The sequence below is a fragment of the Lipomyces arxii genome (genome assembly GCF_038497795.1).
Source record: "Lipomyces arxii strain Phaff 12-163 unplaced genomic scaffold V1512scaffold_1, whole genome shotgun sequence".
NCBI classification, from domain to species: domain Eukaryota; kingdom Fungi; phylum Ascomycota; class Lipomycetes; order Lipomycetales; family Lipomycetaceae; genus Lipomyces; species Lipomyces arxii.
In genome coordinates, this window is record NW_027117700.1 from 782,711 (window position 1) to 797,515 (window position 14,805).

Consider the following 14,805-nt stretch of genomic DNA (forward strand, 5'->3'; position numbering starts at 1 on the left):
TAATTGTTTGGAACTTTTGATAAAGTTTTGACACAAACTCAATCTTTCTTCACTATGATTAACAATGACCTCACTTCCATGTAAAGATTGCGTGTCGGGCACAATTTATGACGGGAAACCAGAAGGAGAAGAAATATCACTAGGAGGACGAGATGTTTATTGTGCGCCTGTGCCGGAGTTATCTAAAGGCACGATTGTGATTTTGTGTGATTTGTTTGGGTGGAAGCTGCCAAATACGCGATTACTTGCAGACGCGTTTGCGAGAGATGGAGGCTACACTGTCTTGGTTCCTGATTTATTCCCTTGTGAGTTCGTTTAGCATTCGTCTGTTATTCACTAACGTATAGTCCAACCGGTGCCATTCGACCGATTGAACGCGTTTGCGCCTCTGAATGAAAAATCTACCCCGCCATTGCTGACAAAGATCGGCCAGACTTTAGCGACAATTCCAAGTCTGATGTCATTCTTGTTTCAAGCTAGAGCCTCTGTGACTAAGAAGTTAGTAGCTTCGTTTTTGGAAGGATTGGAGATGGAAGGGAAGGTGTTTGTGGTTGGATATTGTTTTGGCGGCAGGTACGCGTTGATTTCAGGCACGAATGTCATAAAGGAAGGAACCGTCACCGCAGTTGCTGCGTTGCATCCGTCGTTATTGTCTCTTCCGGGAGACATCAAGCACACGATCGTGCCTGTCTCGATCGGCGTAGGCACAAAAGACGATCTGACTACGGAGTCAGTAGTCAAGCAGCTCAAGGCAGAGTACGATGCTCAAGGATCCAACTACGAACTCAAGATTTACGAAGATATGATTCATGGGTTTGCGGTTAGAGGCAATACTGAGGACGAGAAAGTTGCGGTTGCGATGGCGGACGCAAAGATCCAGGTCAGCGATTTTGAGTTGAAGTTTAACTTGGGTCTAACAGATAGGTTCTTGAATTTTTTGATAAGTACCTCTAAGGACGTGTTTCAGTACCAAAACACGCTGACTGCAAGGTTTAAGTAACATGATATATGCTCTAGTGATAATGAAACTATGAAGTATTTATGAGCTTTTCTCTGAGGCCCAGTTGGGTCTTAATATTTCGAACCCAGTCACTGTCCTCGAGTAAGTAATACCTCCCAGTCTTCCAACCGGCATAAGCACTTCCGGTTTGATTGTGTTCTTTTCTTCATTGATTGCGTCATCACGCACATGAAAGTTCACACCTTCGCAAATGAGCAACATACCTGTCTGTTTCCCCGACGCAGGAGACGTCCATTCGTGATGGTGCGCCAGCTTGGCTTCGATTGAAAACGCAGACTCTGCTACATGAGCAGGCTTGACCTTGCTCGACTTGGCTGGAGTCAATCCGGCCAGGTCCCACTCGCTCACACCAGGAGGACAGTCCACTGAGGTGTAATTTGCGGCCTCGATGAACGACTCTGATATTATGTTGATGGTCAGCTCGCCAGTCTCGAGCACGTTGACACAGGTGTCTTTTAAACTACCTGCCCCGCCGGCAATACCAATACAAAACATAGGTGGATCGTGGTTCACAATCATGGTGTAACTAAACGGTGCTAAATTGGCAACACCGGTCTTTGAAACTGTAGACACAAACCCAATTGGACGAGGGACGATGCCAGAGATCAGTAACTTGTAATTGTCGACTGCTTGTCTTCCAGGGCCATATGGATCGATTTCGAGCTTTGTATGGGACTTCCAGTCGTCATTGTTCGCACCAGATCCTATCATTAATCATAGTACTACAATAATTAGCTCACTCACCTTTAGTCCACTCCATATTTGGGCGCTGAGTGTAGCTGAACTTCCCATCTTTATCAAATGCTACTCTCTCGCTCTCAACCTTTGCAAAGTCGGCCTGCAATCAGCACTTCAAGTTGACTAAAAACATATCTATATACTCACATGCGGATTACGTTTAACCTGGCTCTCGAATCCTGCTCTTTCTGCCATTCTGAAAGCGGTTCGTAGACACCTGGTAATGTTCATCTGTTCTCAATAGGAGATTACATATTTGAGGGTATTGTATCTATACATACTGCCGCATGATGTGAGGCTCTTATCTTTTGTCACTGAAGAGCCAATATTTGTGCTGGTTTGTGCGGTGTAAGATGGTTCTTTGTGTAGTTCAACGCATGAACAAATCACGATGTTTTTAGTCGTGACGTTAAATTGAGCGGTTCCACGAGAATGTGGGGAAAATGTGGGGTCAGGAGTGATCCGCAAACGGATTCCGGTACCCGACGACCCTGAGCCGCAAGAGCATCTACATGTCTTATAAGACACCGGACAAGGCCTCTTCTACGATGCGGAGACTTACAATATGCGTGGGCTGACCAAGATTTTGACGAAAGCAAAGTCTGATGTTGTGATTGTGAGCGCATTAAGAACGCCGTTTACACGGGCGTTAAAAGGCGGACTGGCGCGAATGGCGCCTGAGGAGTTACTGAGTTCAGTGTTGAAGGCAACTGTAGCTCAGACCGGGATTGATCCGAATAATGTGGATGATGTATTGACTGGTGCTGTGTTGCAGACTTTAGGTGGGCAAAAGGCGAGTGCGACTGCAATCAAATACGCTGGGTTTCCAGTGTCGACCACAAGTGCGACAATCAATAGACAGTGCTCGTCTTCGGCAATGGCGGTCGCGTACATGGCAGGTGCTATCAGGTCTGGGAGCGTGCAGGTTGGGATTGCAGGTGGTGTTGAGAGTATGTCGTTTGATTATTTCCCACACAGAGGGATTCCGAACCGACTTGCAAGCGAGTTGGTCGAGAGAGAAGGTGAGGCCAGGGACGTGCTGATGCCAATGGGAATTACGTCGGAAAATGTGGCAGAGGAGTTTGGGGTCAGTAGAGAAAAGCAGGACGAGTTTGCACTCGCAAGTCATTTGAAGGCAGCAGAAGCATGGGGGACTGGATTCTATGACCAAGAGGTTATCTCGGTCATGGCAAGGAAGGTGTACGATGAAAAGAAAGGCGAGCATGAACCCGAGTCCGGTACGGAATGGGTGGAAATTTCGCGCGACGACGGTGTGCGCGCAAACACGACTCTTGAAGGGCTTGCAAAGCTCAGACCCGTGTTTTCGGCAACCGGGACCACGACTGCTGGCAACGTGAGTATTAGATTGACTGCGCGAAATGCGTACTGACGCACAGTCATCGCAAATCAGCGACGGAGCGTCTGCCGTGCTGCTAATGAGTCGGGAAAGAGCAGACTTGCTTGGACTGCCTGTGCTGGGAAAGTTCGTGCACTCGGTCGTGGCCGGTGTGCCTTCTAGACTGATGGGAATTGCACCCAGTGTCGCTGTGCCTAAACTACTTGACGCGACCGGGTTGGAAATTCGCGACGTTGATGTGTTTGAATTAAACGAGGCATTTGCGAGTCAGTCTGTATACTGTATAGAGAAATTAGGCATTGATTTGGCGAAGTTGAACCCGGGTGGAGGAGCGATTGCGATAGGACATCCACTTGGAGCGACAGGCGGGCGCTGCATTGCGACGTTGATGAACGGCCTTGGCAAAAGCGGCGGAAAGATTGGGATCGTGTCGATGTGGTAAGTTCTACGTGAGATTATCAATGGTCGAATTAACTGACAATAAGCGCTTCAACCGGACAGGGATATGCTGGATTGTTTGTACGAGAATGAGTATTGCAAGTATATCTAGAACAATACATCTTTGTATAAACAATCTAATCTCTAGCAAGGAAACCAAGACCCTCAGTGCAAAACCAGACCTTACGCTCAACAACGACCTCTTCTTTCTCCATGCGGGCAAAAACTTTTTTAAACACAGCGGCTTCGCGATGAATATCTTCAAACGCGGAACGATTGGCGTAACGCTCAAAAATAAGGATCTTGTCCGGGTTTTCGAGCGACTTTGCGTAGAAGTAACTGTAGCAAGTAGGCTCGTTGTCGGTCACGTCCTGCGCAATCTCGGCCATCCAGCTCAACACAGTGTCACGCATGCCGGGCTTAAAAGTGTAGTTCACTAACAAGATGTATATATCCGGACTCTGGTACTTGCTGAACTCGGGACGAGCCAAGAAACCGACATTCGCGGGCGCGAACTCTTCCATTACGAAATCCTTTGCGACGAGTTCGGGCAACTTGGCCGCAAAGCTCTTGAATGGCTCGGAGCCCATGTGGGTCTCGTGAAGAGATTTACGGTCCGGATAAAATTCAATGCCAAGAGCAAGATTGGGATCGTCTTCGGGCTTGAAAAAGTAGTATGCAGACGTGAAGTCTTCGGACTCACGAACGAACTTTTCCTCGGGGATGAGGGCTTCGAAAATAAGCTCTCGTTTCGAGGGTTTAGGGAAAAGCTAGACGTTAATTTTGAGTCAATTGATGCAATTGAGTGCGTACCTGAACAGAAACGATATATGCCATTGATTTGGATGGTGCTGGTGATTGTGATTGTGATTGTGATACGAAGTGAAGTGACGGAGTTTGAAGTGGATGGATAAGCATGAGCCGTCTATAGTGTGCTTACAAATATGATAGAGCAGAGTATATGAACTTGTATATTCAAACCAATAATAAATAAAATCATAATTAAATATACTATTATTTAATCTCTTCCGAGAAACCCGATGCCAGACTCGGAGCATTTAAGAACAGAAGGAGGTTCAGCAAGAACATCAGCGTCCATGAGCTCCTTGAAAGTCTTAACGAAGAACTCGCCATGGCTATGAATAACCTGAGACGCATCTCTTGTCGCATATCGTTCGAACACCATGATCTTATCCTTGTTCTCGACCGCGCTGGTGAAATAGTAAGAATACGTCGTTAATTCAGTCTCCTCGACATGCTTCGCCAACGGAGCACACAGATTAAGAATATAATCTCCCTTGCCAGGCTTAGCAATGAACGTAACGCAAAGAACAAAAATTTCCGGCGACTGCAACGAGCTAAACACGGGACGAGACAGAAATCCGATGTTTGCCGGCTCGTAAATCTCGAGCTCGAAAGGTTTCTCAGTGATTGCAACTGAACCTTCAACGAAAGCATTAAATGGTGCAGACGTCATGTGAACCTTCTGAGCGTTCTCCACACTCTCATACCTATTCACCCCCGTCAGTCAGCCAGCTGTAGTCAACGGCACTTGTAGAAAGAAAACGCACCGCTCAAATCCGTAAAGAACATTCGGATTGGCTTCGTCAATAAAGAAATAGTACGCACTGGTCGTCAATTCCTTTGAATAAACGTACTCAGCCTCAGGACGAAGAACTTCGAGAAGCTGGTTGGCGGTTAGTACTAGCAAATGTGGTGACGATTAAATCCAACCCACTTCTTTCATCTTGCCCTCTTTCGGGAATAACTTGTCATTAGTAAAGATTACACAATGGACAATGATGTACCTTAGCAAGAGCAACTACGGGCATTATTATACGGAAAAAGTGGTGAGAGTGTACGACTGGGAGTGCGGGGAGAATGCTATGGCGAAATTAGGGGAGGGGCATTAGGACCTTTACTCGACAAATAACTAACAAACGCCACATTCACTAATTCTACTTTAAGTGCCTAAATTCACCTCAGTTCAACCTGATACCTCCATCTCCCATCACGCAATCCCTTAGCAGTGTCTTCCAGCAAGATCTGTCGTCGATTGTTCACGTAAGCTGTCTTGTCCATCACAAGCACCTTTATTTCAGACAGTTCCTGGATCGGCTTTTCAAACAGCTCCGAAAGTAACTCGACCGCCATCTCGAGATCTCTCTGGTTGTCTTCAAATAAACTGGTTTCGTTGCTTTGTTGCAGATAGAACGCAAACGCGTATGTCCACTTTAAAGTCTGTCTGCATTGCTGCAACACTGCACTGGCTTGAGCAAGATACTGCACCTCGATCCATGACAAACCCGACGTAGACTGCAACTGTGCCATCTTCTTCTCTGTGCGCAAATACAGATCCTGGTCTAATCTGGCAGACTGTTCATGATTTGCGTACCGGTTGTAATAATGCAGATACCTCTCAAGCGAGGCTCTAGACTTGGCTTGACTATCTCTAGCCTCGACCCCGGACTTCTCGTCATACCGCGAGCAGTTATACCACGATGTGCCGTGCTCCTGCCATGCGCCAATACAGATCCAGCAAAACTCGTACTTGCACTTGCGGCATGTCATGTGATTACACCCTCCGTTCTTCTCAATCGTGGCCATGCACTTTGGACACTCCTTCGTGTTGGCCGAAATCCAGTTAGCGGTCTCGGAGTCGTCCTCGCACTTCTTGACCCACTTCTTGACCAACGCGCAGATACACGGCTGGTGGTCCGCGTACCCGCAACCAAAACAGAACCGGAACCCACATGCGCACTGTACGCTCGGCACAATCATCTTGAGATCTTTGGGAGACACATCGTCGCATCGGATAGCGTACTCGCAATTTGGAGCAGGACACCATCGTAAATGCTCATTGTCAAACACAAACGTCCGGCTCAGTAAGGCCTCATACCTGGCATACACGTTCTCAACGACCAACAACTTGATTGCCCGGTCATTAATCACAAGCGAGCACGACTCACCCATGCACTGAATATTACGCGACTCTCCCTCATCCATGATCTTCTGAGTCACGTAATGACGATAACAATCCTCACAGAACCGATGCCCGCATTGTAGCGCAAAACTCTTAAGTTCTATCGAATCCTCACAGCAAATCTCACATACAAACCCGGGCACCAGCTTCAGTTCATACACTGCGCCTTGCTCAGCTATCCCGGCCTTGGCCATGACAGACTCCATATTGTCGGTGTATTGTTCTAGCAACCGGTCGTTATTCCATTTGAAATGTAACAGTAGAGTCATCGCGTCCTCTCGTGACAGTCCCAAGATTCCTGCAACTTGACTGATCTGCCCATCTTGCTGAGCTTGAATATCTGAAGCCGATAACACTTGATACTTAACCTCATAGGCCTTTAACTTGACTGGGTCAGGCTTCATCTCCTCAAATCCGTCATTATCGCCATAATCTGCCTGTCAGACCTACATCGTCCAAAATACTGCCTCTTAAACCAACTTACCTGATCCTCCGAAGCTTTCATACTCGAATTCTTCGCTTCCGTCGGACAGTTCCTCACTAACATCACTCATAGCTTTAACTCGTTTATTTGCACTCGCGCTCGCGTCTTGCTGGTCTAATTGCTCGCGCTTCACCGGCGGCACCGTCACTCTCGACACCGGGCTAGTGCCAACGGGGGTCTTTCCTGAAAGCGGAATCTTGTCCGCACTGTTTGTGTGTATTTGTATAAATTTGCTCGAGTCCGAGGGTAAGTCAGTCTCGATACTGTATTTCTGTGCTCTTGAACTGTGTCACGTCGTACTCGCCAGCTTTCGTTCCTTCCCGACAGCCAACCCCCACAGGCGATCCGTACAGGCAGGGTAAATGTTAAATGCATTACGTAAAGTTTAAATACACAATTCAACAGTTAGAATAGAATCAACTATGAAATACCAGCTCCAAAACCATCGTCCTCGTCCTCGGTCGTGATGCCGTCTCCATCTGAAGTCCGGTCGGCGTGACTTCCAATCACGACCGGCCGCGCATCGGCGTCGCCAGGCAACGGAGCATACCCTTCTGTCTGGGCGGTGAAGGTCATGACGAGTACGCATAAAAATGTAGGCGCCGCGATGCCAAACGCAGTATACACGGCTGCGCGCCCTTGCACGGTGGTAGCGATTGTGCGACCGACGACGGTGCCGGTCGTGAGAAACGTAAGCAGAATCGCCGTGAGAGACGCGACGGCTTGATGTGTGCATGATGCGTGAATCATGATCAGGTTTGGCACAGCGACAATCCCAACGCCTACAGCAGCAACTGCGACACCTGCAAGGCGCGAGAGAAGTGCCAGCAATACGCCGGCATTGTAAACAACGACCCCGAAAAGCAGAACCAGCTTGTGTCGTCTGATGCACTTTAGCACTACAGACACAACGACCGCCATTACGGCCGCAATCATCGCGGCCGTTGCGTAGTTTTGATAATTGTCTCCTGTTAAAAGCACACCTACTGATACTGCAAATAAAAACCCCAATGTGCTGCCTGCCCAAACGGTTATGTTCTTCAACACCTCGACCGACAGTACGCCATGTCCTTTGGTAAACTTGACCTCCCACACCACAAACAACCCCAGAAGCACAACACCAGCTGCTAACAAAACATAGGCAAGTAAACCTGCGTCGATTGCCGACACCGAGCTAGTGACAGCGATAGAACCGACCACAGCCAGAACGAGACCGAGCAAGTCCCATGCCTTAAGCGAATGCCGGACGCGTGGTGGGAGCAAGTTGAGACGACGTGCTTTCAGCTGCGCTTGTAAAAGTGTGACCAGCAGAGGCAGACCGCCTGCGAAGGTTACCGCTGGCCAAATAATGTACCATATCCTTAACCCATCGTAACGGACGATAATCGGCCTGCAGATCAGTTCTAGCTCAACTTTAAAAGCAATATTAATACCTTATCCATACTATAATGGCTCCAGGTACAGTGAGTGAAGCAGACAGAATTCCACGGAACCGAAGATCAGTAGTGTCGGCTACAAATATAATCATACTCGTTACAAGACATGCGATTCCAGGCACGATCAAAGCTACAAACCCAGTAGATGCAGCCACGGCAGACCCGACCACGATCAAAACAAAACCAAGAATAAAGGCGTGCAGTCTGCCGTACAAATTCGCAAGTTTTGTGGTTGGCGCAAACGACACCACCGTCAGCGCCGACCAAGGCTGCCCGATTGGCAAAGACGGCGCGAGCGGGAGCGTGAGTGCGAGCAAGGACAGACCGGCATAAGCGGTGTGCAAGTTGCGTCTTGTCCAGACGGTTGACAGAACATCAGCTTTCAGTACACCTTCATCAATTTGCACAGCCTCGTCGTTGTCGCGGGTATCATCAACTGTAGAATGTGTATCAGCGGCAGGCGGAGCAGGGGAGTATGCCTGGTGGAATTGTGCTGCCTCTTCATTATAATTACGAGATCTGCCTCGAGACAGCGACCTTGGCGTGCCTTCTGACCTAGACTGTACAGTTGTCAGTGGATGGTCATCGGCGATACCCTGTCGTCCTCGGGAATCCGACTCAAACGGCTCGTGCTCGGACTCTAACGAAGTAATGACCCTGACTCTCGACCGAGACCGTGATCTGTGCCTGGCTACGATCTGGTCAGGGTTGAGGAAGTTCGTATTTGAGCTCATGTGTGTGTTATGAGAGTTAAAACTACGATGGAGCGTACCATACCCATAGCATTAGACTATGTTAAATGGACATACAAAATGTCAATTAACAATGCAGAAAACAACTACTATAGTCCAGCTTAACAAAAACAAACCAAAGAACAGATAAACCCGAATACGCGCGATTATTAGGATCCGAATTTCGTTCTAGTAGAACGAATCTGTTTTAGAATCCGTGGATCTTGATGTTCTTCTTCATGATGTTTAGCTGCGAAGACAAGAACTCCATGACCTTGACACGCTGGTCACCCTGGAGCTGGATAACTTCACCAAGCTCGTCATCCTTGACGATGGTGCCGTTGCACGCAAAGTCCTTCTTGAGCGCTCTCAAAATGCGCTTAGGGTCATATTCGACTGGTAAACCTTGGACTGTGGTTAACGTCTTGCGGCCATTGCGTTGCTGAATCCGAATATGGATGTAATTTGTCGGCTGGCTGTCGTCGTCGCCGGTATCAGCGAAGGGATCTATGCAATGTTGTTAGTTTCGTTGTATAGGCTTTTTTGGAGCGGGTAATGTTAAGCGAAAAGCAACGCGTACCAAAAGACTTTAAGTTTTCGATGGATGTAGACATAAACTAGTAACGAAGGTTTTGTGTTTAACCTGTCAGGTGAAACTGGTGAATATAATTAAGAGTGAGGGCTGAGGAGTAAAAAGGACTAGGAAAGGGAGAGACGTCGAGGATTTTGGTGGTGAGTTTTGGCGGTGGCGGAAACGCGTTTCGTTATATTATTGACCAGGCCGGGTAAATTGTACACTCCCTCATGTTAACTATTCAACAGCAGTCAATAATGCTAGTAAAGAATAGAACGATTTGTATAGTAAATAATGTTATATGATATATTATATAATACACAGCTTAATGAGTAAGAGTGGGAGATCTACCGATAACAACGTCATTTTCATCAACGAATTCAAAGTTGTATCGACTTAGATATTGTGGTATGGCCTGGACAGTTAGTAAAACAGGCATAATATAAAAGATCATAGACTGCAAACAACAGCAGCAGTAGACTAGAGTGAACTTACACTTAGTTGAGATCCATATCTGTTAGAGTTATCATACAGTTCAAAGAGCGGAACAGCAAGTAGCTTCATGTTCTTTGGGACGCTCAGAACTTTATGTTTTGGCAAATTGATCAGATACATTTTTTTGCATTCTTTTGGCCGGGAAACATGTGGCGGGATGAATGGATAAGTGAAAGTCTCGAAGTTTGGTCTCCACCACTGGGCCAAGCAGTCACCAATATCCCATTCGGCAACGTGTTGATCTGGCGCGTATTGTCCGCCGACTGGCGCAAGTCTTTCGTTCAATCTGTTTGTAAATCCGGCAATTTCCTCTTCGCCGGGATGCAAGTAGTCACCGGGTCTGTAGTGTCAGTATTTCATCCAGTAAACAAGATCCAGTAACACACACAGTTTGAAGAACGCGTTTGCAATCTGAAGCATGAGAATATGAGGGTGTCCATGCTCATGACAAACAAGAATGCCCTCGCACGTCCGGCGCATGCCATATTGCTCGTAGTTTTCCTGCAACCGTGCCAACCTCGCACTGACAGATGGATCCTCTTCCGGCTGTGCCTCTTTGGTCCCAAATGTGTAGTTCGAGACTGGATATAACCTGATCGTCTTTTGTTGGCATGATGAGAAGTCGCCAGAAACCGGAGGCACGACTGTCGTCTTTCTGCCTGCTTCCGTTAGTGTCGTCATTGTTAGATGTATCTATGCGTTATATGATGATTGTGATGTTCACGATGCTAAGTGTCCGGCACGCACGCTGCACACCACTACACAACCTACAATGTAACGTTATACAAATTTTTAGATCATGTTATTATTACTTAAATTATTTACAGTATAGTATATCTTTATAGAACGCATTATTACTACCATGCAAATCTTTATTTACATTTATACAGTGTGTGCATCCATCTAAACTATGTAGGTCTCTCACCAGAACAAAGAACACCCCTGAATAATCACGTGATTCAAAATACAAGCCGTGACTGCTGTTTTAAACCCTAACAACATCAATCGTCAGTTTTGCCCTTCACGAACCATCTCAAACTCCACCATTCATTAATACCGAACATCATCAATATGGTCAGTACTTTGTGTGTATAGAACAATCGGAACGAAGTGCTAATGAACAGGATACCAAAACCCCCGTCAAGCTCGCAAAGGTCATCAAGGTCCTCGGACGAACTGGATCCAGAGGAGGTGTTACTCAGGTCAGAGTTGAATTTATGGATGATCATACTCGGAGCATCATCCGGAACGTGAAGGTTAGTGTTATGATTGGTTATGGAACTGAGCATTTGCTGACTAGCAAAAGGGACCTGTCAGACAACACGATATTCTTTGCCTGCTGGAATCTGAGCGTGAAGCTCGCAGATTGAGATAGACAGTAATGATTTGTTATGTATAATAAATAAAAAGCGGTCATTTCGGTATCATTTTATCAATCATTCGGTACAATTCATCATTTATTTGGTACAATTTTATAAACAAACTATTGCAGTCAGTCAGTTCGAATGTTCCCCAGAGCTTGTCCGACCTTGACATGTTCTCCCGGCTTTACATCAAACTTGAACTTCTTCGGCGCCTCAAATACAAGCACGACTGTACTTCCAAGATTGAACCCACCCATCTGCTGTCCCTTGTCAAGCGGATATCCACCAAGCACTTTACTCGCATTGGCGTATGTCGCCTCGTAGCACACGGGCGATTCAGTGTTACGGTGCTTGTGTGCCGCCTCGTTGGTCTTGAGATCCTTGTCAAAGTGGATCTTGATGCTGCCGACGTTAGTTGCACCGACAGGGGTCATGGAGAAAAACCCATGGCGCCAACGGCCGAGTAGAGCCACTCTTTCGTTCAACACAAACAGCCCACTCAATCGGTGCTGGAAGTAAGGCGCGACAGAGTAAAGTTCACCAACAAAGTGACGTCGTAAGTCGGCAACCCAACTTGTAGGCGAATGGAATCGGTGATAGTCACCAGGAGCCAAGTAAATGACACAGAAAAACAGTTCATGGTCAGGCAAGGTCGGCATGGCAATCTCCTTTGCAACTCTGGCCTGGGTTGAGAACGACGTCTTCACACTGGCCGCGTCGCCATCGTCAACTGCACTGCCTGCCGGTCCGAGCAAGTCGTCCAATGAGTACTTCAACCCGTTAATTTCAGCAAACTCGCGATCGTCGTCGTCTCCGTGACGAGGGTCAAAATCGACCGGGAGCGAGTCGGTCGATGGGTCTGGATGTCGGCCAAGCAGAGCGTCAAGTGAGTAAGTCATTCCTTTGACCTGCTCAACCTCACGGTCGTACACGACTCCAAGATGCAGCACTTTGCCGTCTGCTGGGGCAACCAGCACTGCGTCCTTGTCGATCGGCCGCGCGCCTGGCTTGAGTTCGCGGTAAAAAAACTCGCCTAGGTTGCGATAAAATTTTAGATCATCAACAGCAACTTCGTTTAGATTGACCCCGAAGATATACGCGTAGACTTTGTATCCAGGTTCTCTCATCCACACAGGCAACTCAATCGCGTTAAATTGACCCCATAACCGCGAAAGTCCCTTGAGCGGCAACGCAGAGTACACAAACAATTGCCATGGACCAACCGGTCGGACTTTCGGCTGTTCATCTTCCCCACCACGACGACCGTATCTTTGATACCTATCGAGCATGACCGCGGTCAGCCCGCCGGCCACTGGCACGTGCCACCATCTAAACCGTGGCCTGCGCCGGCCGGTCTGCTTTTCTGTCGTCTGCGTGCCTGTTGACGCAAACCGCCGGCCAACGAAGCCAGGATAGGCCCACATTTGCCGGCGCGAGACCTTGCTGAACGGACGGTAGCGCAGGAAACCGGACGCTGCTCGTGCAGACAGGCCTCTGATTGCGGCTGCGCGGCCGTGGAATGTTGGACGGCGACGCATGTACCGCAGTGACGCTGAGGGCGGCGGTTGGACATACGGAGGAGGTGGCATATTTTTTTTTTGGTCGTTACTGTGGTCAATCGTGATGCTGAGAAGGAGTTTTGGTTGGAGGTTAAGGGGTCGTCGACAAGGTCGGATCTCGAGAAAACCTTATTTTGCCACGGACTCGACATATATCAAGCATAACATACGTATAGCTGAAGTATTATGTATAGTTATATAGAGAGTGCATAGTGAGTACTTCTTCGCAATTTGGTATTGTTTTCCGCGCTTTATATTCAGTCGCAATAATGCACTTACTGTAACTAATCATTTAGTGCGTTTATGTAATTTTGTACAAAGCATGATCAAGATGGACTGTCTGTCTACATACCTATCCTCGGCACGTCACATAACCACTAGACGCGACAATTTAGACTTCCTATGTGTTTCCCTTTAAGTGTGTGATTTGATAAGTAGAATGGCAAATATCAACGTTTTAAGCCAGAGGAATCATATACTCGGTCTATGAGACGTCCACCTGACTCGGAAACAATTTCTACACATTACTGTATCTTAAACTGCTAACTAAACCGGCTAGCCGGAATGGAGAAACGATACAGCGATTAATTAATGGAAACTTCAAAATATTATAGTTTAATATTAGAGTATCCTAACGCGTCCTGGCAAAGAACTTTCATGAGTTGTCGCTGACAGAGCTCTTCGCAATATATGGAGTAGCGCTAGATAGTGGACATCACCATTTGCACTGAATTTTATATCAATTTTAAAAGCCTTGACACAGGACACTAATTGCGTCTTGACGGTCTCTACAAATCATACCGATCAAGTAAACTTCGCTTGACGCGTGCTCTGTTGACGATATCGACAAATCGAGACTCTTGGGACTGTAGAGATCTGAACGGGAAAACGGTCACCAAAATGAGAAATCATTGTGGCGTGGAGTATGTGGAAATTCAGCATTCGTTTACACATGATTAGACGTTGTGATTCTCAACAGGTCCGAAAGAATGTGCATGATATCACGATGGTATACAGCTTTGAAGAGACCTTTTTGGAATATAATTGCGTTCTACGCCGAAAAGATCAACGGCAGCAATTTTGAATTGGGCAGTAGTAAGTAGTGTCAACTATTTCAAAGCATCTAGAATGCTTTGAACTCAATAGTAATTTAATCGTATTGAACATGTATGTTCAAGACTAATCGTTCATGGAAGTGTACGCAATTTGGCTTAGGGTTCAATCGTACGCAAGTCGCCTACGCCATATCCCTGAGCCTAAAATATTGCGTATCACCGTCATCGAAAAGCACCTTTTACTCTTGATTCAATAGATGAGTTGTAATGTCTACGCTGATGTTTTGACGCTACCAATTTTTGAGGTAGTCTTTGTTATCGATAATATCAAGCGTCGGGGCTAAGTACTTCGCGATTGTATTATAGCAATTGGATAGTTTTGTTCTAAATGGGCGTCAATCGGAAGTTGAGTATATTAGAAAGAATTCAGACACTCAACCTTTCCTTCTTAGCAAGACAGTTCACTTCAGTTTACTTGAATAGTTGAGAATTGACAGTCAAATTACGTCCTGGAATGCCCACGTTGAAAGGTGACTGAAGTATGCAAAGTTTACACATGTTAAGCCATTT

The 14,805-nt window shown here is 46.9% G+C and overlaps 11 protein-coding genes across 11 annotated transcripts; 3 read left to right on the forward strand and 8 right to left on the reverse strand.

Annotated features, from left to right (window-relative positions):
* Window positions 1–64: 64 nt before the first annotated feature.
* On the forward strand, window positions 65–1,000 carry V1512DRAFT_244994 (dienelactone hydrolase family-domain-containing protein; the record flags this gene model as incomplete). The annotated part of the gene is made up of 2 exons (XM_066914350.1): window positions 65–305; window positions 348–1,000. 2 exons carry the CDS (start codon window positions 65–67, stop codon window positions 998–1,000), a joined length of 894 nt encoding a protein of 297 aa, XP_066774281.1.
* On the reverse strand, window positions 907–1,962 carry V1512DRAFT_256546 (uncharacterized protein). Its single transcript, XM_066915035.1, has 3 exons — window positions 1,907–1,962; window positions 1,766–1,859; window positions 907–1,725 (listed from the first exon to the last, which is right to left on the reverse strand). The coding sequence occupies exons 1-3, from the start codon at window positions 1,952–1,954 to the stop codon at window positions 1,040–1,042; spliced, it is 828 nt and encodes a 275-aa protein (XP_066774282.1). The 5' UTR covers window positions 1,955–1,962; the 3' UTR covers window positions 907–1,039.
* A 149-nt stretch (window positions 1,963–2,111) lies between these two features.
* On the forward strand, window positions 2,112–3,695 carry V1512DRAFT_256547 (Thiolase, N-terminal domain-containing protein). The gene is made up of 3 exons (XM_066915036.1): window positions 2,112–3,113; window positions 3,157–3,554; window positions 3,602–3,695. Exons 1-3 carry the CDS (start codon window positions 2,325–2,327, stop codon window positions 3,645–3,647), a joined length of 1,233 nt encoding a protein of 410 aa, XP_066774283.1. The 5' UTR covers window positions 2,112–2,324; the 3' UTR covers window positions 3,648–3,695.
* V1512DRAFT_256550 (uncharacterized protein) lies at window positions 3,575–4,522 on the reverse strand. The gene is made up of 2 exons (XM_066915037.1): window positions 4,368–4,522; window positions 3,575–4,324 (listed from the first exon to the last, which is right to left on the reverse strand). Exons 1-2 carry the CDS (start codon window positions 4,470–4,472, stop codon window positions 3,692–3,694), a joined length of 738 nt encoding a protein of 245 aa, XP_066774284.1. The 5' UTR covers window positions 4,473–4,522; the 3' UTR covers window positions 3,575–3,691.
* Window positions 4,513–5,475, reverse strand: V1512DRAFT_256552 (uncharacterized protein). The gene is made up of 4 exons (XM_066915038.1): window positions 5,363–5,475; window positions 5,293–5,322; window positions 5,126–5,241; window positions 4,513–5,065 (listed from the first exon to the last, which is right to left on the reverse strand). Exons 1-4 carry the CDS (start codon window positions 5,384–5,386, stop codon window positions 4,573–4,575), a joined length of 663 nt encoding a protein of 220 aa, XP_066774285.1. The 5' UTR covers window positions 5,387–5,475; the 3' UTR covers window positions 4,513–4,572.
* V1512DRAFT_218752 (uncharacterized protein) lies at window positions 5,476–7,369 on the reverse strand. The gene is made up of 2 exons (XM_066913637.1): window positions 7,022–7,369; window positions 5,476–6,970 (listed from the first exon to the last, which is right to left on the reverse strand). The coding sequence occupies exons 1-2, from the start codon at window positions 7,089–7,091 to the stop codon at window positions 5,532–5,534; spliced, it is 1,509 nt and encodes a 502-aa protein (XP_066774286.1). The 5' UTR covers window positions 7,092–7,369; the 3' UTR covers window positions 5,476–5,531.
* A 4-nt stretch (window positions 7,370–7,373) lies between these two features.
* V1512DRAFT_256556 (uncharacterized protein) lies at window positions 7,374–9,207 on the reverse strand. Its single transcript, XM_066915039.1, has 2 exons — window positions 8,455–9,207; window positions 7,374–8,411 (listed from the first exon to the last, which is right to left on the reverse strand). The coding sequence occupies exons 1-2, from the start codon at window positions 9,189–9,191 to the stop codon at window positions 7,442–7,444; spliced, it is 1,707 nt and encodes a 568-aa protein (XP_066774287.1). The 5' UTR covers window positions 9,192–9,207; the 3' UTR covers window positions 7,374–7,441.
* A 17-nt stretch (window positions 9,208–9,224) lies between these two features.
* V1512DRAFT_256558 (translation initiation factor SUI1) lies at window positions 9,225–9,913 on the reverse strand. The gene is made up of 2 exons (XM_066915040.1): window positions 9,769–9,913; window positions 9,225–9,695 (listed from the first exon to the last, which is right to left on the reverse strand). Exons 1-2 carry the CDS (start codon window positions 9,800–9,802, stop codon window positions 9,397–9,399), a joined length of 333 nt encoding a protein of 110 aa, XP_066774288.1. The 5' UTR covers window positions 9,803–9,913; the 3' UTR covers window positions 9,225–9,396.
* Window positions 9,914–10,041: 128 nt separating this feature from the next.
* V1512DRAFT_256560 (Cleavage/polyadenylation specificity factor subunit 5) lies at window positions 10,042–10,975 on the reverse strand. Its single transcript, XM_066915041.1, has 3 exons — window positions 10,646–10,975; window positions 10,258–10,597; window positions 10,042–10,177 (listed from the first exon to the last, which is right to left on the reverse strand). The coding sequence occupies exons 1-3, from the start codon at window positions 10,936–10,938 to the stop codon at window positions 10,088–10,090; spliced, it is 723 nt and encodes a 240-aa protein (XP_066774289.1). The 5' UTR covers window positions 10,939–10,975; the 3' UTR covers window positions 10,042–10,087.
* A 230-nt stretch (window positions 10,976–11,205) lies between these two features.
* Window positions 11,206–11,803, forward strand: V1512DRAFT_218760 (40S ribosomal protein eS28). The gene is made up of 3 exons (XM_066913638.1): window positions 11,206–11,331; window positions 11,382–11,513; window positions 11,564–11,803. The coding sequence occupies exons 1-3, from the start codon at window positions 11,329–11,331 to the stop codon at window positions 11,630–11,632; spliced, it is 204 nt and encodes a 67-aa protein (XP_066774290.1). The 5' UTR covers window positions 11,206–11,328; the 3' UTR covers window positions 11,633–11,803.
* Window positions 11,648–13,657, reverse strand: V1512DRAFT_12302 (phosphatidylserine decarboxylase-domain-containing protein). Its single transcript, XM_066912937.1, has one exon. The coding sequence runs from the start codon at window positions 13,208–13,210 to the stop codon at window positions 11,750–11,752; it is 1,461 nt and encodes a 486-aa protein (XP_066774291.1). The 5' UTR covers window positions 13,211–13,657; the 3' UTR covers window positions 11,648–11,749.
* Window positions 13,658–14,805: the final 1,148 nt, after the last annotated feature.